Source organism: Cervus canadensis, chromosome 17, assembly GCF_019320065.1.
Source record: "Cervus canadensis isolate Bull #8, Minnesota chromosome 17, ASM1932006v1, whole genome shotgun sequence".
Lineage (NCBI taxonomy): Eukaryota > Metazoa > Chordata > Mammalia > Artiodactyla > Cervidae > Cervus > Cervus canadensis.
In genome coordinates this window covers 14,457,010-14,482,784 of record NC_057402.1, presented here as the reverse complement: position 1 = coordinate 14,482,784, position 25,775 = coordinate 14,457,010, and the positions used below count along the sequence as shown (strand labels likewise).

The window sequence follows — 25,775 nt, the reverse complement described above, 5'->3', positions numbered from 1 at the left end:
TAGTCTGTTAACACTTGTGAAACCATCACAACTATCTAATTTTAGGGCATCTCCATCATCCAAAGAAACCCTGTACCTGTTATCTGTCACTCCCCATCCCTGTTTCCCCACAGCCTCTGGCAACCAGAAGCACACTTTTTGTCTCTGTGGATTTGCCTGTTCTGGACATGTCATATAAATGCAAGCATATACCAGGTGCTCTTTGATTAACTGGCTTCTTTCACTTAGCACAGTGTTTCCAAGGTTCATCTGTATCATTGCAGGTGTCAGAACTTCATTCCTTTTTACTGCCAAATAATATTCTATTGTATGGATGTGCCACATTTTGTTTATTCATCTGTCAGCTGATGGACATTGGATTATTTCCACTTTGCAGCTGCTATGAATAATCCTGCTCTGAACGTTCATGCACAAGTTTCTGTGTGAACATATGTTTTCAGTTCTCTTGGGTACATACCTAGGAGGGGAATTGCTGGGTCATACAGTAGCTCTACATTTAACAGTTTGAAAAACTCCCAAACGGCTTCCAAAGTGACTGCACCATTTTACAATCCCCTCAGCAATGTGTTTCTCTGGATATTCGCAACAGCTTTCTAAGATTGGTATTATAATCTACAACTTCAATTAAGGCCACTGAGGCTCAGGAAAGGTAAGAAACTTGGCTATTACTTCAAAATGCCAAGCTCTTCCTTCTGTGACCGGTTGCCAAGTATTAACCCTGTATCCTCAGAGGACAGCTGCGTTCTTCACCCTTTCCCTCTATGCCTGCACCACCCTGACGAGAAATGTTTATGTTACAGGACGTGTCAGGAAATGCTGCATTTCTAGCCTTCACTCCTTTTGGGTTTGTTGTTCTGCAAGGAAACAAGAGGGTCCACTTCATTAAATGGTGAGTATCTTCATTTCCGAAACAGGCTTTTTACCCCTCACCAGCTGGGGAGGGCTGTGGTTCCCATGTCCTTTGTCTGTGAGTGGGCGAGTTCTGATTCTGAACCCTCTCCTAAGCCTTGCGTCCGTAATGGTAACTGGTGAAGGTAGTGGTCTCTTCTAGGGATCCTATTCTTCCAAAGGGGTGTTCCTGAGAGCCATCAGCCTCTCCAGAGAGAGAAAAGGTGTGGAGACTTGGTTTCTAGGTAAGATGAGAGGTCTAGAGCTGGAGCCAGTGTCGGGGAAGCAAAGTTCCCATGAGAAGAGAGTCCTTGGGACTGTCCTCCACTGGGGGCCATAGCATCGCAGAGAGGGTCACTCCATACCCTCTCCTAATGAAGGAGGGCTTGTAGTGAGCCCTGGCGCAGACAGAAGCGACCCTGTTACTTTGCAAAATGCCCTCCTCGGACCGAGCCCCTCAGTGGGCACTGCCTGACGGAGCAGATGCCGCTGTCTCCCATCCCCTTACGGGACTTAGGGGTCCTCGGCCCCCAGGAGTCACATGGCTCCCTTTGTCCCCCCCCCCCACTCCCATCTCCAGCAGGCAGGAGCCCCCGCTGCAGCTGCACGGACCGCTTCCTCCCTGCCCGTCTGCCGGGGCCTGTTCTGCAGCGGGGCTCTGTGGGCTGAAGCCGCAGACTCTGGTTTGTTGGTGGACACTTGGCTCTCCAAGAGACTCTTTCTCGGGCCCACGCAGACACCTGGCAGCCTCATCAGACCATGCTCCACATTCTCCTTGGCCCCTGCAATCCCCGAACCTCCCTTTAGGCTGCCAGGTCTGAGCTGGTCCGCTCCTCAGGGGCCTGGACAAGCAGCTTTCCTTGGCCCAGCAGGGCTAGCCGGGGAAGCCCGCTCCTGGCTCATCCCCTTGGCCTTCTCCAGAAGAGCCGGTGGGAAACCTGAGGAAGAGCTCTCCCTGGTGAGCTTTCTGCCAGGGGTGCTGCAGGCCAGACACCCCATTTCCAACTCTCATAACTTTTGTGAAGCTTGAAGACACAGTCATCATGAGCGTGCTCGTGAAACTGCTCCCCAGACGTGCCTGGCCAGGCCCCATTCCCCAGAAAACCCCTTCCGAGTGGGCCTGCTGCACTGCCGTAACCAGGGTGCACCCCAACACACCCATTTGCCTGACCTTCCCAAGTTGGCCCACTCACTGCACTCTCTAGGTGAAGATGGTGAGGGTTTGGGGTCTTCTGTCCAACCAGATCTTTTCAGACATTGCGCAGGGTCAGGCACCACTCTCCTCGTTAGGGGTACTTGCCGCATCGAGCCTCTGGGTGATCTGACGTTCCCAGAGCACCCACATCCTGGCCACACTCCAGCCAGGCCAGCTGTCATATGAGGCAGCTGGTAGGGGACATTTTAGCTAAAAACATGGAGGACTCGCCTGTTACCGGGGCCGGTGGTCCCTAAAGGACCCTCACCCTCCAGAAGCCCTACTGCAGCTCTCCAGGCTGCCCCAGACCCTTTTCCTTCTCTGCCTTCTCTCACAGCCCACTTCTTCAGAAAGTCTCTTCATCTCTCTCAACGCCAGAGTAACAGATGTAAACTTAACCTGACTCCCAACAGAAAATTTTCTACTTTTCTACCTTGCTTGTTGAAGCTGAGATGATACATGTGCTTGCTTATCAATCGATTGATAAGTACGGTATTCTGTATGAGGTGGATTGCCTGGGAGGGAGCCTCACAGGGAAGGCCCGTATGAGCTCAGAACTGGTGGTCAGAGGTGCGAGCTCTCATCCTGACCTGGCCGCGGCTTCCAGGGAACGAGTGACCCTCCTCTGTCCCACGAGTTCTGTCCAGGAGTGAACCGGGTACACTGTTCTCACTACCTGTCTACCTTTCTAGGATGTTGAGGAAAGCTCCCTAGAAATCGCAAAGAGGAAGAAGCCAAGTGGAGGCAGAGGTGCATGGTCAGACCTCCCTGCGGGGGGAGAGGGTAGAAAAATAAAAGACTCTGCCCCAGTGAGCTAGGAGGGGGCCTTCGGGCTCCACAGGGGAGCTGTCAGGCAGGTCAGTGGAAGGGAAGTTGAGGCCTCGGTCGACGCTGAGGCCTAGTCCTCTGGCTCTCAGGGACAACCACCTAAGCTAAGACCCCGGTCCGTTCTTCCACTTTGTAAATGTCACCAAGGCTGAGAGCAGGATGTGGAGGCGAGGTCGAAGCCGTGCCATGTACAGTAACCATGTCACTTCTTCTGATTTGTGTTTGTCCTGCGGGCGATGTACCCCAGTATCCTGTTTGCCTCTTTTACTGCAGCCATTCACTGGGCTGGTGGCTTCAAGGATTTTTCTACACAAACCCCTAAGCCCCTTTCCTGGTCAGTACGCTGCATGACTGTTCCATGTAATCTGTCCTCTCTCTGGTATGTTGCCCTGCCCCCTCCCCGAGATCGTCTGACATTTGTCTGCATTAAACTGCATTCTCCATCCAGTGGCACCTGAAAGACTCAACTCCCTCAGAACCCGGTTGCATTGTTTCTCATTATTTGCTGTATCTTGAACTTTGGCCTCATCAGCTACCTGTGGCATCTTACATTTGACAGTCCCATCTAGATAATGCACCTGTGTTATGAACCAAATCCTGAAATGGCCCAGGACCACTCTACCTAGACTCACTGCCCATGCAGACACTTCCCTTTTACAGCCACTGTTGATGAGCCCGAAATCCTCCTATCACCCTATTATGATAGTGTGATTGACCAGAAAACTGTGGATTGAACTGTTTCAGCAACTGTTCTCTAAGGCCCCTGCGCTGCTGTCTTGTTTCGGTTCTAATTTTGGCTAAAACTGTGTCTGTGCCTGGAGCCCCTTCCAGTCGGGGTGGGCTGTGCATCTGCGAGACTTAGTTGTGAACAGGCGGCCCGCAGCGAGCTGACAGGCGCTCTCTTTGTGCTTCTAGGAATGAGGTGACCAAGCTGAAATTTGAAGGAAAGACCTTTTATTTATACGTAAGTCAGAAAGAGGTGAGTGCTAGTTTCCTTCTCTTCAGGGAGGGCCGGGGCTGAACCTAGGTGGTCCACCAAGGTAGAGCTAAGCCCCCTGCAGGCTAAGTCAGGACCAAGGGCAAGATCTGGAGGTGAGGAATGGAGGTGGGTAGGCCCTGCAGCAGGGGCTTCATCAGGGACGCTGATGACCCCTCAGGTTCCATGCCTCCAGGAAGTACAGAGTAAGGTTCTTTCGCTTCCATATGAAAATTCCAGGAAGATAAATACCCCAAAAAAGAAGAAAATCCCAGATGAGAGTGCCGCTTACCCTGGGGCGGGCTCGCCTGGTTCACACTAGGCCAGCGGAGACTCACTCCGACGGGACCTGACTGCTGGGTGTGCCCTTGTGCACGGACCTGAGCTCCGTCTGTGGGTGCTGAGGCTTCCCTCCCCACCTGAAGCCGGTCCCTAGGAGCGGTAGGGAACCCTCAGACAGCCCCGGGGTCAGTGTCCTGGCCCACTTCGCCCTTCACGTCTCCATCCACACTCAGCTGTTCCTATGTGGGATTTTTTGTAGGAAAAGAAAATTATTCTCACATATTTTGCTCCAACTCCAGAAGCCTGCAAGCACCTCTGGAAATGTGGGATCGAGAACCAAGCCTTCTACAAGTGAGTGAATACCTGGGGTGGGGACTGCCTTGATCAGGGCCAGAGTCAAGAGAAGCAACTTTTAGAGCAATGATGGGCAGGAAACCGAGAATCTCTGACAAAGGTGAAGATGAGATGACAAAGCGGGGCTTCCTTATAAAACCCAGAGCCCTTTCAGGGTGACTGGTTGTACCAACTAGAGGGTCAAAGCTGAGGTCTGGGAAAGTGCCTCAGAAGAGCTGCCCAAGGGGTCTACCTTGTGATGTCCTTGGACAGCCAACCACCCCCCATCCCCCGTGGCAGAGCACTTCTGTGTCTTCCTAGGGGAAGACTTGGGCCAGAGAAAGCCCATGGGTATCTGACTGTAAGCTAGCCCTGTGGAGCCATTCAGAGGCCTGGGCGGCCCAGAATACAACAGCTCCATGAAGGAGCAGGCACAGCCCAGAACAGTTTCCTAAGTCTTGGAGAGACTCCGGGACCCATTCCCCCGTGGGTGGCCTGGTGCTGAGCTGGAGTGAGGCCCAGCCCTTCCTGGTATGGTGCTGACAGAGATGTTGCCAGTGACAGGCCAAGTGCCCAGGAGCCCAGCGTTGGGGTAGCTGGAGGGAGCAAGGACTTGTCTGTTACTGAGATACCAGCTTTGGGTCAAAGGCACAGCTTACCAAACGATTTTGTAAAGTTACACTTAGGCTTTTGTGCCCAGTTTTCAGAAAGTGGTTATAAAAGCATTAGGAAGCAAAGAAATAGCCCATCAGGAAACCAGGGTGATGCCAGAAAAAGTATGTTTCGCCAGAACTCTTGGTCTTGTTTTTAAAACAGAATGTAATGATTTATCCCTTAATAAGCTGCATCTTGATCAGAACCACCAAGACAGAATGTGTAGTATATTCCTCCTCTGACAGGCCATAGTTCTCCCTGTCAGGGGAAGGGGGCTGGGCGGGGGGGGCGGTCAGGGGGCCCCATCCTCCCCACTCCAAGGACTCTGCTACCTGCTGTGGGATGTCTACCAGGGCCCCAGAGGCTGCTCCTTGGGCAGGCTTTCTGAGCTGTGTAGTAACCTCTGTGCATTTGATACCAGAACTGGGGGAGGAACTGAATCGGCAGCCTGAACTCTCACCTGAGTCGGCCTCTTTCTTCTCGTGGAGAAGGCACTCGAAAGACTTTGATGTGGTCCCGTTTCCCTCCTATTCAATCCCTGGCTGTCCGAGGAAAGCCAGGAGAACATCTCAGCGTCATTTCTGGAGGCCTGCCTTTGTTTTCCCCTCTGTGCCACGGGAAGAGAATTGAGCTTCTGAACCTGTGACCAAACTCAGTTTCCGAGCCTTTCGTTAATAGATCTCCATACCTTGACAGCACCCACAGTGGAAACCAGGGCTGCTTGCCACTGTTTTCCACTGACTACTAATTAAGTATTAGAAGGCTGCATCCTGGGTCAGATCCCCACTTACCCCAAGTCTCTAGCAAGATCCACTCTGGCCTCACTCTGAGCATCTGCCATGTGCTCAGATCCCTGCCTTGCTCCTGGCCTAGGGTTTTACAAGGTGCTGGGTCAGACTCAAGAACGTGCTCAGATAAAAATGTAACTTTACGTATCTGACACATATTAAATATTTTGAAGCAAAAAAAAAAAAGAATGTGCTTAGACAGGAGGGCAGGTAGGCTCAGAGCCTCGTGGAGCCCTGACCCAGGTGGGGATGGTGTCCCGGAAACTGCTGTTCCTGGGTTATAGGGACACCTCCCTAAGTGTCTGCTGACCACTCAGGACAGAGGCTTTGGACCAGATGGGTTCCCAGCTGGGTTAGTACGACACGCACCCAGGGTGTGTTGTGGGTGGAGTTGGGTCTTAGGGGATTCAATCTAGGGAGCTGTGCCCAAGCTTCCTTGTCTAAGTGTGAGAGGACCAAAGAGGTCACTCAAGAGGATAGACAGGCTGTCCAGAGTCTCCGCCTCAACTATCCACAGCCTCAAAAGCAATGTTAATAGGTATTCTGAGAGAGGGCGAATGGTTCCAAGTTCAAATAAATGGTGGAACTTTTACTAAAGTTCAGCTAGTTTCTTCATTTCAGGACTTTTCAGAGTCTCTAAAGTGATACCACATCATAGTTTCTCTCCAAGGAGGAGACGGAATAGGAAGGCAGACTCTGCTCTCTTCTCCACCCAGTTACCCAGATATCGACATGAACTCTCAATGCTGGGTCTGGAAGGGACTCCTGAGGTCAAGCAGCCCCAGCTCCACTGTTTTATAGAGAAGACTGGGAGAGGAAAGAACCTGCCCAGGGCACGCTGCTAACCAGAGGCCTGGCTGAGATTCAGCGGGTGGCCTTCTCTTCCTCGCCCAGGCCCCCGGCACTAATGTTTATTCTCCCGGTCTCCCTGGAGAGCCCCATCCGGCACTCTCGAGGAGCCCCTACACTCCTGATATGGAAGCAGGTTGCAGCCTGCCCACCCCGTGCACTGAGGCCGTGAGCGTGGCCCTCAGGGGCTAAAGGAGAGTCGGAGAGAAGCTGGGCTGTGAAGGGCCTTTCCCCAAAGGGTTTCCTCAAGCAGCCTTTGGAAGGAGCTGGGGATGCACTGCCTTAGGCTGTAAGGCCTTGCAGGCCATCTGTCACATTGGACTTTGCCTTGCTGCAGGCTGGAGAAGTCAAGCCAAGTCCGCACAGTGTCCAGCAGCAATTTATTCTTTAAAGGGAGCCGGTTCCGATACAGGTAAATAGTGACAGTAAGTAACCACTACGGACCTATCTTCAGACCCTTCCCTGGAGCACAGTGGCTCAGTGGTCCTTACCCTTGAGAACAGAGAAGCTGGGAACCTCCAGAGCAGCCTGTGGTTTCCATCTGGTTCTCCTATCTCCTAACCCTTTGACTATTTCCTTCTCTGCAGCCGTTTGCCTGTAGGGCTTGACAATATGTATCTTCTCCTCCTGCTCTTACAAAAGCAGCAAAATAAGAACTGTAACAGTGATGCTTCTCATTTTTGTCTAAAGATCTTTTTTGGGGGGCAGTATTTTTGGAACATGCTGGACAATGAGGAATCATTCTTAAATGAGAATGGAAGATCCCAAAGACTCCAGATAGAGAGCTGTCAGGATGCCTTAGGGCTCTTTACCCCCACAAGCAAGCCCTTCTCAGTGACCTGAACATTGGGATGGGGTAGGCCAAAGAGGCTACTTCCCAGGGCAGCCAGAGTTCTCTGAGCTCTTAGGAACACACCCTGGAACGCTGTCTCACCTCCTGCTGCGTGTCTTCTTTTACTACCTACAGTGGCCGAGTTGCAAAGGAAGTCATGGAATCCAGTGCCAAGATCAAGCGGGAGCCGCCGGAAATCCACAGGTGGGCTGCCGGGGTGGGCCATGATGGCTCCCAAAACAGGCGCGGGGCTGAAGAGACCAGTCTCAGCCAAAGGCCTGGGGAACAGGCTGACCCTGGTTCCCTGAGCCCTGATGGAGAATGAGGGTAGGTGGGTGAATGCAGCCAAGACAATACATGGGACCCAGGAGCCACCTTCCCAAGGCGGGTAATTCTCTATGTCATCCCAAGTCCTCAAATTAGTCACAGACCTCAGAGGACATGCCCAAGCAGCAAGATTTCATGGGTTCTGTAGACAATCCATGAAAGGAAGCCAGTCACACTAGGTCTGAAATAGTTTCAGGATCCATGCTTTATGTGTAACTGTAAATCAGGCATGTCCAGGAGTCCATCTCCTAGGACCTGATGGGAGAAGACGATTGGCTAAGAGGGCTGGGGTTGCTGCCAGCCTGACCTCTGCGAATGGGAGAGGTCGTTACTCGTGCCTTCACACGGAGCCGCAGCCACCAGCAGCCCCTGTGGGAAGTCAGGGGAGGCTGCAGAATCGGTCTTAGGCTCCTTTTTAGGAGTGCCGCATACCCTGGGCTCTACCCCCTGAGCTTCCGGTGGGTCTGGGATGTTAGGAGGTTGACAGGTTTGAAGTAGTGTCTCTGACTGGGATCCGAGGACTAAAGGTAAAGGCAGGTAATAATGATTTTCAAAAACAAAACACAGCCAGGCCATTCTAGTAACTAGAATACAACTAGTCAACTCTACATCTGTCTGTGCACTGAGTCAAGAGTTTTCTTTTTCTCTAACCTCAGAGCGGGGATGGTCCCCAGCCGCAGCTGTCCTTCCATAACCCACGGCCCAAGGCTGAGCAGCGTCCCCAGAACCCGCAGGAGAGCTGTTCACATCTCCATCATGGAAGGTGAGCCCGAGCTCTGGAGGTGACCCAGGGTCCCTCTACATAGCAGGCTTTCACTTGTGTTCCAGATCTGATACCCGGTCTCTACAGCCTAAAGGATCAAGGTGGGTGAGGCACTTGACCAGGAAATGAAAACTCTTTTGCATTTTGCATGGTTCTGAAGCATTCCAGTAGCTGCCACCGTTTGTAGAAATCTGCCTTCTTGATGGAGGCAGAAAGAAAGACAAAGTCTATGTATCTTCACCCAGTAGCTGAGGCTGATACCTCTCCAATCTCTGGGCTGTTAATACCATGAGACTCTAGGACTCTTGCTCTCCAGCTGTGGTCACTGACCCGGGTTGCCCCACAGGCCTGATACAGGTATAAAGTTGAGTGCTTTCCTTTCTGAAGATGACGTTTTGTAGGGCCTCAGAAGGTCTCAAGGAACAGGACACAAAATACGACTGCTTCATACCTGTCTCTGTCCTGGAGGCTGGGGAGGGAAGGCCCTCTGCCCTTTCTGTGGGAATGCAGTTTGTTAATGAAAATGGAGAATCACTTAGGTTAGGAAGGACATTGTTCTGCTGCTCCTCTGGGAGGATCCCTAGCTTGTGCTTAGAATTTAATGATGTGTAAGTGACTGCATCACCCAAGTATGCTACAGAACTACAAACAGGCTAGGGGTTAAGAACCCTGGCCGGGCAACCACCATCAACTGCCTTAATTATGAGAGTATCATAGTGCTCCATTTGTAAAACTCCATGGGATTGTGAAGAAACTGGTGTATGTGCAAGTACTTTTCTATATTATTGTTTTTGGTGGCACCAGATCTTCATTGTTGCGTGTGGGCTTTCTCCAGTTGTGGCAAGTGGGTGCTATTCTTTGTTGCAGTGTTCGAGCTTCTCAGTGTGGTGGTTTCCTATTGTGGAGCACAGGTTTAGTTGCTCCGAGGCATGTGGGATCTTCCTGGACAAGGGATCGAACCCATGTCCCCTGCGTTGGCAGGCAGATTCTCAAGCACTGGACCACCAGGGAGGTCCTGTGCAAGTACTTTAAAGAGATGAAAGCATTTACTGGGCAGCAGCAAGCACCGTGCAAAGAGCCCCGGTCCAGACAGCAAAGAGGAGGTCAGAATAGGAGCTCTGCCACGCATTTTCTGGGGCAGATTGCTTGACCTCTCTGAGCTTATTGCCCCCACTGCAAAGAGGGGAATGGGTGTCGGCTGGGGGTGGCCTTGTAAACTACCAAGTATAACTGCGATGAGTTGTCATCAGACACTGCCCCCTGGTTTTCCCTCCTATCTTACTCTTCAGTGGAGAACTGAGCCTGGCTCTCTTCTTCTGGGGGGTGCATCTCAGCAAAGTGAAATGTCTTCTCATCTTTTGAGGACACATATCTTCCTCCCCTCTCTGAGGCCCTTCTTGCCATCTGTCCTGAGGCTGAAGCCGTCAGGTCCATCCCAGGACTCCTGCAGGAAGTCGGGACAGCTGTCCTCCCAGAGAGAAGGCCACCCCCAGGGGGAGCTGGCAGTAATACAGTATCACAGAGCAGCCTCGGGCATTACTGCTCCCCAGTACAGGGAAGAACATCAAGAAAACCAGCATTCCCAGAAGAGGAAGACTGGGGCCATCCAGGTGGAGATAGAAGTCATCGGGAGTAACTGCAAGCAGGGTTAGCAACTCCACAAGGGTGGGAACACTGTCCTCAAGCTTCCCCAAGACGACCAATGGGGCCGCCTCAGCTCCCAGCCAGCCCTGGCTATGCCTTCAGCCTCCTCCCAGAACCTGTACTTCTCCCATCATAGCAGCAGTAAGCTCCTCAACATCCAAAAGTCACCTGAGCTTGCAAAATGGCCAAGGAGGATGCAGAGGCCACACGAAAGCTGGTAGAGCAGAGAACCCCCTCTCTCCCCAGGGCCAGGGCCCGGCCTCAGAAGCTCAGCCTCAGAACTTGACACCTGGCAGATGACAGCCCAGCAGGCCTCCGTCCCAGTGCTTCTCCCCAAGCCCCAGGCTGCCTACAGACAAGCACAGCCTTCATCCCCACCCGGGGCCCATTTAGACCCAGGAGGGAGTAGGCAGCTCAGAACTGCCCCGGCAGGAATAAACTCACAGGCAGAATGAGAGTCAGGATGAGAAGAGGCAGATGGACATCTGCCTTGGAAAAATACAAGACTTCAGCAGTTAAGTGGCTCTCACCAGTGCGTGCGTGCATGCTTAGTCGCTTCAGTCATGTCCGACTGTCTGCGACCCTGTGGACCATGGCCTGCCAGGCTCCTCTATCCGTGGGATTCTCCAGGCGAGAATACTGGAGTGGGTTGCCATTTCCTTCTCCAGGGGATCTTCCTGACCCAGGGATCGAACCCGCGTCTCTTATGTCTCCTGCATTGGCACCTGGGAAGCCCAGAAAGTAAATGGTTTCTTAAACAGAGTAGAAGAGAGGTATGTGCCATGTGCAGTCACTCAGTGACGTCTGACTCTCTGCAACCCCATGGACTAGAGCCCAACCCAGGGATCAAACCCACATCTCTCGTGTTTCCTGCACTGGCAGGCAGATTCTTTACCACTGTGCCACCTGGGAAGTACAGGGGTCATGAAGCCTAGTGAAATAAAGAATGGATCATTGCAGGAGGAGAGAGTTCAGCTGCATCATCTCTGAAGGGAGGTTTTGCCTTTAAAGCCCCTAACATGGCTCATCCCCACTGTCCACCCAACCAGGCAGGGAAGGGTAGGAGGGACGTGATGGGGGCCTCGGAGAAATGGCAAACCATCAAAACTCCCAGGAAGTTATGGACATTTGAAATGGGTTCATGCTCCATCAGGGGTTGTCTTTCCTGCAGTCCATACACCATATAAATTGCTATCACAGAAACCCTTTGCCTTTTCCAGGGGAAAGCTTTGTTTTTCTCGAAAAATGGGGTAAACTGCAAAAGTGTTAACGTAACATTATAGTTTGAATGAAACCATGTAATCTCACTGAACTGAGACCTTTAAACAGAAGCCTGGCCCTGCCCTCTGCTCTCATGGATGCCAAGATAACACGTTAGCACAGGCCTGACCCAGACCCAGAGAGGACACTCAAGTATGTCTGTTCCTGTCACTCACTGTACCCCCGGGCCACCAGTCAGCAACCAGACTGCACAGAGCCCAGCAGAGGAGAGGGCCCACTTCCAGCCGCAGAGCCCCCTCCTCACACCTCACAGCCTCGCACCACAAGGCCCCCTGCCTCTGCGGCTTCACATCCTGGGTTTTCTGGGGCAGTCCCGCTTCCTCTCCCCTCTGGCATCACCCCTACCTTCTCGGTCCCTAACCCTCTGAGAGGCCTGGGGCCCTGATAACGGGCCTCAGGGAACCAGCTCTACGGGCTGGGAAAACATTACTTTTTATGGGTCTAAGTGCTTCTGACTGAATCCAGGGCCCTGATAAGCTTGGCCTCTCAGAGCCGCTCTGCTGTCTCCAGCACGGGAGGCACTGTAAAGGGGCTGCCGTGGCGTGTGATCAGTGAAAAGGCCTTCGTCCCTGCTTGGCTTTCCATCCGTGCCCCAGTACCTTCTCTTCCTGGCTGGTCCCACGAGGAGACCAGCTGGTTTCCGCTGAAGACGTGCCTGCCTTCCTGAGCCACCATGGGGAAGAGCCTGATTAAGATTCACACGCGCGTCCGAGTTCAGCTCCGGCTGACTAATCACTGCCTCCGGCCGCTGAGCGTGCGCATCCTGAGGCTGGGGCCCCGGCTCCAGGGGAGGCTCCTGACCGCTGTGCCCCCCAGCCCACGGGGAGCTGACTCCAGGCAAGGCGACCAGCTGGAGCGCCTCCAAGGTAAAAAGACACCCTTTGTCTTGCTGTGCCGCCCACCCGAGCCATCCCAGAACAACAGGTTTGAGGCGAGTGATGGTTTCTACTGAAACCTGAAGGTCTGTACAGGACCAAACTGGCACAGGAATGATGATTTAAGATCACCTCACAGGCGGGTCTGTGAGTGGGTGGCCATTCCCTTCTCCAGGGGATCTTCCCAACCCAGGGAGCGAACCTGGGTCTCCTGCATTGCAGATGGAATCTTTACTGTCTGAGCCACCAGGGAAGCCTGCTGTGGGGGGAACAGAAGACCAATATTTACTGAATAATTCTGTCTGTTGGGTGCTCTCCTTAGGGAAAAAACGCACGCGTAGCCCGTGTCTTGCTTACTGAGAGCAGCAACAACTCACGATGAGGTGGCTTCTGTGGCCCCGCTGATTACGCCTTCTCATGCCACGGCCTTGGCCTCTCACCTTCCCCAGCAAGCTTAGAGCTGAACTGTAGGTCAAGCTGAGACTGCAGTGAAGTGGCTTCTGGCAGCTACTCTGGTCATATGCTGCAAGGTCTGCCATCAGAGCTGTCCTTGTGAGGTGCAAGGGAGCAGAGGTTTCAGAGAGTGGAGAGCCACAAGAGGATTTGAGAAAGGAGCTGAGCCAGCATCCTGTGCAGTCAGGGCCTGAAGAGGTTTCTGTTTTATCAGGAACCCATTTCATACTCCCAGGTACATGTTTCTCATGTTACACGTGCAATGGGGGAGGAAGGGAGGAGCAGAGAGCAGAGCAACATCAAAGGCGCTGCAACAAGGGACAGGCTCTTATCTTATTTCATGACGGTTTCTTGGGCAACTTAAATCTAAGGCAGGTGCAGGCTGTTCACTTAATTCATCCTGGCCCGCTGTTCCACGCCCCGGAATCCAGCTGGACGGTCATTAGCACCATGGAATAGAAAGATCCTAGGACTTCACCGTCACCTTTGCCAATAACAACCAACCACATGATTCTGGCAAGTTCTGTAACCTCTTGCCCTCTCTAGTTCAGGAAGAATGTTGAAAGATGAAAGTGCTTTGAAATGTTTAAAACATTATATACAGATTTAAGAGTTTAGAGCGTAGAGACAAAGGAAATACAGCCAGGACCACGAAGCTTCTGAAAGCAGGAGCTGAGAGCTGTGGCAAATACACTAATGGTGATGTGATGGGGGGCAGAGGCGGAGAACGGGAGGCTGCCGTCTCCCCCACCCACCCCAGCCACTCGTTTGTTCCTCTGGAGAACCTGTACTGCAGACACGCTGAGACGGGCTGAAGCAGCCTGGGCAGGCAGGTGGCCTGGCTGCAACTGGCTACCCTACAAGGAAGCTAATGAAGATGAGACACACCACTTCTGAAAGGTGACCGGCACCTTTTAAAAGAGACCTTTGGGCTTTTGAAGCTAACCCTGAGCCAGAAAACTCCCTAAGCAAGCCCTGGTTAGGTCAGATCTTTACTACCTGGGAATCTGGTTCAGTCTGGGGCAGTCAAGGTCGATTTCAGAGCAACAGAAAAGGACAAGCTTCTCTTGATGTGGACCACAAAGGTAGGGAGAGCCACTCCGGCACCACCAGTATGTCCAGGAGTGGGAAATGCAGACACTGAATCTGAAACAAGCCTTTTTCTTGGGAGCACTCTGACGGGGGCCACACTCGGCCAGCCTGAGTCCACATCCTCAGGCCTGGGTGGCCGCTGTGTGGTTGAGGGAAGTAACCAGTTCCTGTTTTCCCTACCAGAGAGCTCGAGCTCTAGAAAGAGAAATGTTCTAAGAGAATAACGAGCAGTGTTAGGGCCAAAAGACCCTCCCTCCTAACAAACGTTAAGAGAATTTCCCACTGGTCCTCTTCTCAGAGACCACTCTGTACTCCAGGCTGACAGCTTCCGTGGTTTTACCTATTCTGGACCCAGCTCAATTGAAGGTGAGAAGAGAGGGCGAGCACTTAAGAAGAGCTGGTTGGGTTTTCACCCCACTCAAGGTCAGTACAGATAAAAGTGGAGGCTGAAGAGACCGACAGCAACTGCAGAAGTCCAAAAGATGAGCTCACAAGTTCAAGGAGCAGTGTGTTCGGGTGTCAGGAGGACACTCAGCTTCAGAATAGGTAATTGATGAGGCCCCACTGGGCAAAACAGTCTCCTCCTCATTCCTGCCTCTTAAGACCCTCGGGGCTCCCTGAACCAAGACCCCAGTTCTGGGTCAGGGATAGTATGCAATTCTCTTTCAGCTTGGGCTAGAGCCAGAGGCAGGAAAGGCAGAATCAGTAACGAATTGGCCAAAACTATAAACAAAAAGAGGGGGGGTGGGGAAACAACAACGTACAACCAGTGACACTGTGATTCCTGCTGCTTCTCTGGTCCTATTCTTGATACATCAAAACAGAATGCAGGAGCGACGGCGGCTAGCCACGTGGGGCTGCAGAGGGGCTTCCTAACACTTCAGTGACCAAACAGAATGGAGCTGCCTCCACCAGACAAAGCGTGCGCCAGTACACAGAAAGCCTGCTCACTTCCCCTTTGTCTTTCCAGGCCTCGAGTCCCTGCGGGACAGCGCCCACTCCACCCCGGTACGTGCCTCCTCCCACGGGGACACCTTCCTGCCTCACGTGAGAAGCAGCCGGGCAGACAGCAACGAGCGAGTCGCCGTGATCGCGGACGAGGCCTACAGCCCGGCGGACAGCGTGCTGCCCACCCCAGTGGCCGAGCACAGCCTGGAGCTCATGCTGCTCTCCCGGCAGATCAACGGGGCGACCTGCATCGAGGAGGAGAAGGAGTCCGAGGCCAGCACCCCCACTGCCGCCGAGCTGGAGGCCCTCGGGGGCGAGCTGAGGGCCCTGTGTCAGGGGCACGGCAGGCCAGAGGAGGAACAGGTGAATAAGTTTGTTTTAAGTGTCCTCCGTTTGCTCCTTGTGACCATGGGACTCCTCTTTGTTTTGCTCCTCCTCCTGATCATCCTTACTGAGTCTGACCTTGACATTGCCTTTTTCCGCGATATCCGCCAGACCCCCGAGTTTGAACAATTCCACTATCAATACTTTTGTCCCCTCAGGCGATGGTTTGCCTGCAAAATCCGCTCAGTGGTGAGCCTGCTCATTGACACCTGAGAAGGCATGAATCCTCCCAATAACTAGCCAGGTGGACCAAGGAGCCCGGCTACCCATTCCCAGCAATGGGACCCATCGCGGAACCATCGGCACATGTACCAAGTCCTCCTCTCATGACTCAAAAAGTCCACAGCCTAGGAGGGTCGTTTCCCAGAAGAAGAAAGGGGATAGGCACACGCCTTGTCTAAACTAACTGGGAAAACGCATTTCCTTCAGAGGTTCCCTCAAGAAAGGCTCAGCAACTCCGTTTCTCATCCTCCCAATCTGCAGGATAATTTTTGGTTCTGATTTTTGATTTTTCATAGATGTGTATTATTTTGAAAATATCAAAAATAATTTATTTTGTTATTACTGATTCTCGCAGTAGTGTCGCCCAGCAGACGGGACACTAGTTGAAGACTAGAGGGCTGGCGTCTTCTGTTTACTGCAGGAGCTTCCCTGGGGGCCCAGCAGACTCATCACTGCAGCCTCAGCGGGGCAGGTCAGGGGCCGGGACAATGGGGACTGTCTAGGTTTTCTTCCCAGACAGAGCTTTTAAAAAAAAAAAAAGTAAACATCCATGTAGAACGATTAAATGGAAAGTTGCTTCTTATGACGGTCTGAGTTGGATTTTCTTTTCCTTTTCTTTCTTTCAAATCTGAGCAGAGTGGGCATCTGAAGGGACCACCACTAAAGCAGCAACAGCAGCAGGGGTGGGGTAAGTCTGTCCCCTTAGACTAGAGCCTAGTGAGCATCACCATGAGTTCTGTATAATGAACTTAGACTCCCGTGATTTTTTTCTAAGGACCTCAAGACTTTTACAGTGCTCCAGAAGCAATAGGTAAATTCAGTGGTGCCAGGGGTAGACAGCACTGTCAGACATTGGACCAAGTACAGTTAACAGAAACCAGAGCTAAGGTAGCAGAGAGACTGTTGAGATCAGACAGCAGTACTTATTTTGTATACCCCTCTCCCCCCAGAAAAGACTATTTCAATTTATATTTTAACAACAAAATATTATTTTCTTATCAATTCACCTTTTGTTTTTACTTTATGGAGTAAGAAAAATAGAGCCTGATGAACTTAAAGATGCAAGAAAGAAACTGATCCTGAGAATGAAAAGCTTCAGAAAATATAATTCCAAGATCAACCAAACAGCCTTGGAAGGGACCAAGAAAAGAATCTCACTTTTTTTAAACAAGAGTTCTAAGAGATGCCTCCAAAAGAAGGTGAACGTGGCAAAGACCAACACTTAGCTGTAGAAACACTGCCCCCAGGGTCATCCGCTGCACCAGGAAGATGAAAGCTGTAGGAAAGCGCTGGTTCTCTTGGCTGAGAGCCGTGGAAGCAGGCGGAAGTGTAAAGGGTGAGTGTGGAGTCTGCGGCCCAAGCTCCACAATACTTACAGCCGCTCACACAAAAAACTTGTTTTCATCTCAGGGAGAGATTTCCAAGTCATCTGGGGCTGGAGGATGTAGGCAGGACGGTCCGTGGACAGATTCCTGGGGCACGCAGAACAGAATGAGTCACATGCAGGTCTGCTTTGCCCCAGTGTGTCCTCTGAGGTGGCAGAACCATATCCATGTACAGAATATCACAGCCATGGAATAAACAGAGTTCTTCTTTTTGAAGGTGGGTATTGCAAAATTTCAAATGCCCTTTTATCTAGACCAAGGGTCGGCAAACTTCTGTAAAGGGCCAGGTGGTAAATATTTTTAAATTTTGGTTTTGAAGGCCATACTCTGTAGCAACTACTCCACTCTGCTGTCTTAGCACAAAAACAGCCACAGGTAATACATAACAGTTCTATTGGAACACAGCCTTGCTCTTTTATTTATAAAAACAGATGGTGAAAAAAAAAAAAAAAAAGACGGTGAGCTGAATTTGGCCCACAGGCCAGAATTTGCCAACCCCGATCTAGACAACAGAACTGTTTCTTACCAGTGTGTGAGCAGGAAGGCCAGCTCTGCTCTGATTCCTGACAGGTAAAGATCCAGGATCATTTCCCAGTAGAGGTGGTGGGCTTGCTTGTTTAAAGGGTGCTCGAACAACCAACCAGCAGAGATGTCTGATGCCATGATGAGCAAGATGAAGAACTGTAATGCTACTACGCAGCCAGAATCAAAGCCTGGAAGAGGGCCTGTCTGATCATTTCCATACCAGCAACAATTTGGGCAGAATTACAAACATCTGTTTTCCAAGTGACAAGACAAAAACTGAGGGAGATCCTAGTAAAGGTCAGGGATCACTCAGAACCAGAGAGCCACTGCCACTTGTCATCTACACAGGAAAGGCTTTACTAGCAGAGGACGTGAGTGAAAAGTAGACTCAAAGAGGACAAGGCTGTCAGGAGACAGGGGGCTGGTTTTACCCTGGATATCTACTGTCTTATGCAACATAGCAGATTACCTTTTAGTGTAGTGTTCCTACCTCAGTCTGTAGAATATGGTGTTTCTATGCAGTGAGTGATAGCCTCGACTCTGACCTTTCATATTCACATTAATGAAAGATGCAGTATTCCATATCTTGGTATGTTACTTGTATCTAGAGTTCCAACGGTACAACAGTCCACACCACTTCCAACAGCGGGATTTGCTCTCTGAACAGAAACTTGTGGGTTATTTTTTTCCAGAGCTTATCCTACAAAATACAGATAGAAAAGTCTCCTTCAATTTGCTTTTCACATAATGCTTGAATAACAAACCTCCTCTGTTGGTGACTAGTCTTTTTTGGTATCTCCCCCATCATTAAAAGTTGTTCACGTTTTTTAACCTAGTTTTACTGTGTTCCACTATGTCTATTTTCTCTCAAAATTAGTTTGATCTCATTGTAGAAAAAGCAATGGTTTCCATAGCTTCATCTATCAGAGGAAATAAAACTCTTACTGAAGAATAGTGTACTGCATCTTTAAGCAGTAGAAGGTAAACTACCTGCAAATGTGAATTTCTTAGTTTCATTAAAAAAAATATATATATATATAGTTGTTAACCTTTCGTGTGCCAAAAATTCTAAGTTACATTTTCCTTCAAAGCAATGTACTTTTTTCTACATATGCAGTATGTAGTTAGCATAAAATCACTGGTGCCATGAAAATTATTTTTAAACTTAAATAAATATTTAAATATCATAGAAGAGAGTGGACTCTTTTTTTCTTTTTAACTGACAGCCGGTCTCACTTTCTCAAGTTAACAGCCCATAGATAAAAGGACACCAGTGGGGTTTACATAGCTGACTGCTGTCTGTGACTGGAATTATTTAAAAGAATCACTTTGCTTACAGTCATCTATTATCCTTATTCCTCCCCCCCAGATAAATACTATTAAGAACTTAGGGACATATGTATACCCATGGCTGATTCATATTGAGGTTTGATAGAAAACAAAATTCTGTACCAGCAATTATCCTTCAATCAAAAAATAAATTTTTTTAAAAAAAGAACTTAGAAGCTGTAAGTGTGGAATGATTTTAAATATGAATTGGACCTCGTTTTTCTGATGAGGAAAAAACAAGAAATTATTTTCCCAAGGTTACACAGTCTTAGAGCCCAGAGGAGACCCTGACGGTCCAACTTCTGAACTCCTATTAAGTCTGGAGTAAGAAAGAGAACAGAAAACACTTCCTATAAAGGGAACAGGATGACCTCACCACTACAGTGACAAGCCCTGTACTTATAAGTACTTTCAGCATCCATTCCTTTAACACCATCTCGTATCTGTAACCACTCTATGGCTACAGGCTGGTAATGGTCTTCTAAATTCCATGAGCATAAAAGATGAAACCAAGGTCCACTGTGCTACTTATTATCTAATCATCTTGTTTTCAATTCTACCTGCCCTCCAACCCTCCATTCTGCCACTAGATCATCTTCTGAAAGCAGTCACCTCCAAATTTTAAGAGATTCCTATTACCTTTAAAATGACATCCAGTATCCTGTCCCCAGTGAAGTTTTTTTTTTTTTAATTGACAAAAATCTTTGCTTAAAGTGAGCTGAAAAGGAAAAAGCATGAGAACCACTGGATAAGAGTGGCTTCCCATGATGCCACAGATTCACAGCTGCCGCCCTTCCTGGATAACTGACGAGGACTCACCTGTGTGCACATCCTTTCAGGGCCCCTGTCCAGACTCCCACTGCTTCGGTTTCCTCAGCCACAACCACACTGCCACACCTGAACACATTTCTGCTCTTTGCTCCCGAACAGGTTTCCTCTACACACCCCTACCACGTGCTGATGGAGTGAAGTAAAACACCCCAAAGATACTTATAAAACATTTCCTCACATAGATTCTATTTTAGGAAAATATATATTAAGATGTTTTATTTCTCATTCTGGGTAACTGTACTAAATGTTATCTTCCTCACAAAACTCCACCTTTTAATTTGAAAAGTCAAACACAGCCAAATGAACCAGAATTATGGGTCTATGCTGTCTTATAACTAAAACTCACGATTGGCCACCAGTGAAGTGAACGTCACTCAGTCGTGTCCGACTCTTTGCAACCCCATGGACTATACAGTCCATAGAATTCTCTAGGCCAGAATACTGGAGTGGGTAGCCTTTCCCCTCTCCAGGGATCTTCCCAACCCAGGCATCGAACCCAGGTCTCCTGCATTGCAGGTGGATTCTTTACCAGCTGAGCCACAAGGGAAGCCCAACTCTGTATTAAAAAGGAAAAACAAAACAAGTACTATATCAGAAGGGACAGCCTAACAAATGAGATGCCTAAGCTTTTGGAATCTGAAGACAGAGGGCATCTATTTTTTCCTCTCAAGTTTGATACAGAAGGCACTTCTCTGCCCTCCTCCTCTTCCCCTGTACACTGGCTGAAAATATTTAAATCTTTGTATCCACAGCCCTAAAGCTCTGCTTTCCTGGAGAAGTGTCTTTGCAAAGTCTTCTCTGTGGAAAGGTAACTCAAAAGCCAGAATACTAAAACAGGTCTTAAGCAATTAAGATTCTATCAGTCCCTAATCATTTGCAGTTTCTCTTAGTCTGACCAAGTCTCCACTCACCCCAAATGAGATCATCTCCTTCCTCCTCAATGTCACATTAAAAAAAGAAGTCAGGCATCTCAAAGAAAATAACACCAGTAAAATTCAGAGCTTACGTGGTTATGAGATATCATAAAGGCCAACTAACACAAAAGGTTTATCCGGAAAGGAGAGAGTGCAAACATAACATACACATAATTACAGAAGCCACTTGACTTTAAGCAAGTCTCTGGGAAAAGTGCCTTTCACAACAGAATACATTTAAGCATGTCCAAAGAGAGACAACTGTCCTTTATGTGCTTTCTAGATTTAGACAATTGTTTCATTATAGAGCTTACTGTGAAGAAACAGGCCCCCCACTCACTCTCCTTCCTGCACTGCCTCAAGAAGACAGAACTCTGGAATGGATATAAATAGCACAGTTTATGAACCCACAGTTTATGAACCTACAATGGCAAAAGAGACCACAAAAGTGAGAAACATCAAGAATTTTCTAACATTTATAGCAGAAACCAGGCAATTACCATGACGTATTCAAGGCTTAAATGACAGTACTAATTTGATTAAGAGTAGTTTTCAACATGTTAAGAAAAAGAACAATTCCCACAGAACCAGCCACGACTAGAATCTATAAAATTAACTGGTGTAGAAAAGGGAAAGGGAGCCTAAAGTCTTCATTTAACTATTTCCAGAACAGTTTATAACATACCTCAACCTCACATAGGGCTCCCAGGTGGCGCCAATGCAGTGAGACATTAAGAGGTGCGAGTTCTAGTTCGATCCCTGGGTCAGGAAGGTCCCCTGGAGGAGAAAATGGCAACCCACTCCAGTATTCTTGCTGAGAGAATCCCATGGACAGAGGAGGTCACAGAGAGTCTGACAGAACTGAGCATTTAAGCACATGCACCTGTACAACTTCACAGAGCCTTAGTTTGTATTTCATAAATTAATATTTCCACCTTGCTTATCAATTCTTGTATTCCAGCACCAAGAAAAGAGAGAAGCCCTATTCCTTATAAATACCCATAACCTTTTAATAAGCTTCAAAACTTATTTAGTCTTTAATTACAGAGAAGGAAATTAAGAAAAACGTTGGAACTTCCCTGGTGGTCCAGTGGTTAAGACACTGTGCTCGCAATGCAGGGGTCCAGGTTCAATCCCTGGTCAGGGAACTGCATCCCACATACTGCAGCTAAAGATCCTGCATACTGCAATGAAGACTGAGGATCCTGCATGCCACAACTAAGACGTGGCCCAGCCAAAGAAATAAATATTAAAAAAGAAAAAAAAAAGTTATTCAAGGAAATTATATATATCACTTTATTTCTGTGACATACAATTCTGAAAAAATCCTCTTAGAAATCAGGCATATTGCTGAAAGTATTTACAACAGTCTTTCAGTAGTCGTTTGGCAATGAAGAACAACAAAAAATGTTGGATAGATAATAACACACAGTAATCTCAGTTGTTGATTTAGTAGTGTCCAACAACAGACACATTCAAGTTGCCACAGCTTCTGAAAACAAACATTTTTAATGAATAAATGCCAGAAATGGTATTCCATAACACTTTACCAGGCTACTAAATCTCCTCTGGAGAGTTTAAAAGACAAGGACACATAAAGCTGGCTGGGGCCTTCTAAGGTAGGAGCTCTTCTTTAACCATGACCCACAGTACCATAGTAATAAAGAAATACATTTTACATCATAAAATACATATGCATGTATACCTATAGCTATGTATGTATATGGAACTAAGCTTCACAAAAGAATATCTGTTCTAATTATGTTTGCTATTCTATACTATTCGTCTCCTTTTCATTTTTTTAGACACTGGTCATGGTCACTTAACTTACATCAACAGCTACAACCCAGAGTCTGGGAAACAGTGGTCTGAAGGTGATCTCACACTGGGTGACAGGGATTAGTATATTCCATCCCTGTGCCTACAAGCCCTGGGACTCCCTGGCTGTGTCTCAGGAGCCATGGAGAGGAGGGCAGTGGGGAGAAGGTCAACACAGGGACCCGGGCCCTGCCCAAGTGAACCACAGCTTCTCAGCAATTATCTTGGGATTTCATGTAAGATTTAATTTAGAGGCAAGGGGGAAAAAGTGCTCAGTTTAAAAAATTAAAAGTTTCAAAATCACTCAGATGACATAACCTTTCAGGATCCCTTCCAGTGTATATAAGTCTAGAAATAAATATGTATTTCAAACTGTAAAATAAACCACAAATCTATATATGACTATAGAATCAAGGCAGCAAAACCAAAACACTGATCACTCAAAGCTTTGTAATTTATAACGAGAATTTCTCAACATTCTGCCTGGTTAAAAGTACTGAAGGCAAAAAAAAAAAAAAAAAAGTACTGAAGGCATCACAGTCACCCCTCCAATGCCCTCCCCATCCTACAGAAACAACCTCCAAGGCCTCCCTCTTCCTAAGAGTACATTCTGCTCATAATTCTTATTTACAAAGCAAGTTTAAATTCGCTAAATAGTACATATTACCAAGTAAACAGACTAAGCCACATGAATTACTAGGCTCCTTAGACAGATTAATTTGAACAAATTGGTGTTTCCAAACCAAAAACTCCACAACTTTCTTAATTCATAAAAACATGTACCCTCCCACTGGAATTACCTCCAGCCAAAATATACCGAGTTGGGTGCATAGCATTGATAGAACACACAGAGGCAAGGCATTCTCCACCCAGAAAAGAGTGCACCCACTTTCCTGTCTCGTGGAAGATTTCCACTCGCCGTGGATGGGCCATGCTGCCAACTATGACACAGTCTTCCTGCTTAGGGTCCCACACAGCTTGGAACCTGGTCAGCCATCGCCCAGTGATGGTGTTGTGCCTAATGAAAAAACAATTTTTTTGAAAGACAATAAGTGTTAAATAACTCAAAATAGCATGGGCAGAGGGTAAAGATGGCATTGCTCCTAAATGCTGGTTTTCTCTGCCAAGTTTCAAGTTACTGAGTCATCGACGACCTAATCTTATCCTTCCTACAAGACTGAAACTCGGGAGAGAGATGTTGTCTGCATTTTTGAACCTCCAGTGCTGAGTACAGTGGTTTGTGCTCAGTGGATGGTCACTAAACATACTGAAATGGCACTTTTTTGTTCACTGTTTCCTAACTCAATGCACTCCCCTCCTTTTTTTTTAGCACATGCAAATACAAGACCTAGAATAAAGAAATATACAATCTAAGTTATTGCTGTTTAACAGAATCTATTTCCCATATTTGTATTCCCCTAATAACCAAACCCTGAAATCATTTTATAGTCTATACAACCTTAAGGTAAAACGTACTTTGGGGGCTCAAAGAAAAAAATCACAAGGGAAATTAGAAGATATCTGTACACAAATAAAAATGAAAACACAACTACCAAAATCTATGGGAGCTATGAAAGCAATACTAAGAGGGAAATTTTTAACAGTAAACATTAAAAAAGAAGAAAGATCTCAAAATCAACACTCTAACTACATCTCAAAGAACTGGAAAAAGAAGAATAATCAAAACCAAAAGTTAGCAGAAGGAAGGAAATAATAAAGATTAGAGGTAAAAGAATTAGAGAATACAAAAACAATAGAAAAATAAACAGTTGGTTTTTTTAAGAGAAAAAAACTGGCAAGCTAGACTAAGAAAATATAAAGTGCAAATAACTAAGGTAAGAAATGAAAGTGGGTCATTACAACTTATGTTACAGAAATAAAAAGGATTATAATACTATGAACAATCATACACCAATAAACTGGACAATCCAGAAGAAATTAATACATTCCCAAACACATAAAATTTACCAAGACTAAATCATGAAGAAATAGAAAATCTAACTAGAATTATAACTAGTAAGGGGATTAAAACAATAACCAAAAACTTCCCATCAAAGGAAGCCCAGGACCAGATGGCTTCACTAAAGATTTCTATGTAACATTTAAGTAAGAATCAACACCAAATGCTCCTCAAACTCTTTCAAAAGACTGAAGAGGAAGGAACACGTTTGAACTCATTCTATGAGGCAAACACTTCTAATACCAAAGCCAAAGACGCTACTGGGAGAAAAAATAAACAAAAAAGCCCTACAGACGAATATTCCTGATGAATACTGGTGTAAAATTCTCAAGAAAATACCAGCAAAAAAAATTCAAACAGCACATTAAAAGGGTTATACACCATGACTAAGTTGAATTTATACCTGGAATGCAAGGAAGGTTCAAAACATAAAACCCAATTAATTGACATACCACATAAACAGAAAGAAGGACAAAAATCATAAGATCCTCTCAACTGGTACTGAAAAACCATTTGACAAAATTCAGTACCCTTTCATGATAAACACTCAACAAACTAGGAATAGACAGAAACTATCTCAACATAATAAAATAGGGGTCATATGTTAAAGGCACACAGCTAACATTATACTCAATGACGAAAGACTGAAAGCTTTTCCTGTAAGATCTGGTAAAAGGCAAAGATGTCTTTCTTGCCGTCTATTCAACATATTTAACACTAGAAATTCGGTAGAACTAGAAAACTGGGCAGAATTAAAGACTACACACACACACACACACACACACTACTAGAAAACTGGGCAGAATTAAAGACTACACACACACACACACACAGAGTTAAAACTAAATCTCAGCAAATTTGCAGGATACAATCAACACACAAAAATCAGTTGCATTACTACACACCAACAATGACCAATACAGAAAGGAAAACAACTCCAGGACTTCCCTGGTGGTCCAGTGGTTAAGAATCCACATGCCATGGGGCAACAAAGAATGTGCACCACAGCTACTGAACTTGCGCTCTAGAACCCACGCTCAACAAGCTACCACAATAAGAAGCCCATGTACCGTAGCCCCTGCTCGCCACAACTGGAGAAAGCCTGCACAAACCAACAAAAATCCAGCATAGTCAAAAATAAATAAATATATTTCTTTAAATCCCATTTGTAATAACATCAACAAGAACAAAATATTTTGGAATAAATTTAACCAAAGATGTGAAAGATTTGTACACTGAAAACTACAAAGCATTACTAAAACAAAGTGAAGTCACTCAGTTGTGTCCGACTCTGCTCTCCCGTGGACTGTAGCCCGCCAGGCTCCTCTGTCCATGGGATTCTCCAGGCAAGAATACTGGAGTGGGTTGCCATTTCCTTCTCCAGGGGATCTGCCCAACC

General features: G+C 47.7%; 2 protein-coding genes, 1 long non-coding RNA gene and 1 other non-coding gene across 13 annotated transcripts in view; 2 read left to right on the top strand and 2 right to left on the bottom strand.

Moving 5' to 3' along the window:
• FRMD5 (FERM domain containing 5) overlaps positions 1-16,325 on the top strand; it is a 41,857-nt gene extending 25,532 nt beyond the window's left edge. Inside the window, exons 7-14 of one of the 2 annotated variants that reach the window (XM_043489910.1) lie at positions 801-889; positions 3,827-3,890; positions 4,429-4,520; positions 7,131-7,205; positions 7,761-7,829; positions 8,609-8,715; positions 15,031-15,371; positions 16,251-16,325. In XM_043489910.1, coding sequence (XP_043345845.1) covers positions 801-889; positions 3,827-3,890; positions 4,429-4,520; positions 7,131-7,205; positions 7,761-7,829; positions 8,609-8,715; positions 15,031-15,371; positions 16,251-16,325 — 912 coding nt within the window. Of the gene's footprint in view, positions 1-800; positions 890-3,826; positions 3,891-4,428; positions 4,521-7,130; positions 7,206-7,760; positions 7,830-8,608; positions 8,716-15,030; positions 16,196-16,250 lie in introns of those variants that run through there. The other variant, XM_043489909.1, reaches the window with a different exon arrangement.
• Positions 2,734-21,256, bottom strand: LOC122455069. The gene is made up of 3 exons (XR_006273577.1): positions 16,991-21,256; positions 12,648-13,064; positions 2,734-4,107 (listed from the first exon to the last, which is right to left on the bottom strand). It is a non-coding gene; the product is annotated as an uncharacterized LOC122455069 (long non-coding RNA).
• Positions 21,257-21,674: 418 nt separating this feature from the next.
• Positions 21,675-21,746, top strand: TRNAA-CGC. Its single transcript has one exon. It is a non-coding gene; the product is annotated as a tRNA-Ala (tRNA).
• Positions 21,747-21,870: 124 nt separating this feature from the next.
• WDR76 (WD repeat domain 76) overlaps positions 21,871-25,775 on the bottom strand; it is a 56,335-nt gene continuing 52,430 nt past the window's right edge. For all 9 annotated transcript variants that reach the window (XM_043489900.1, XM_043489908.1, XM_043489899.1 and 6 more), the window contains one exon: positions 21,871-23,434. In XM_043489900.1, the coding sequence (XP_043345835.1) occupies positions 23,179-23,434 (256 nt within the window). In that variant the 3' untranslated portion in view covers positions 21,871-23,178. The remainder of the gene's footprint in view (positions 23,435-25,775) is intronic.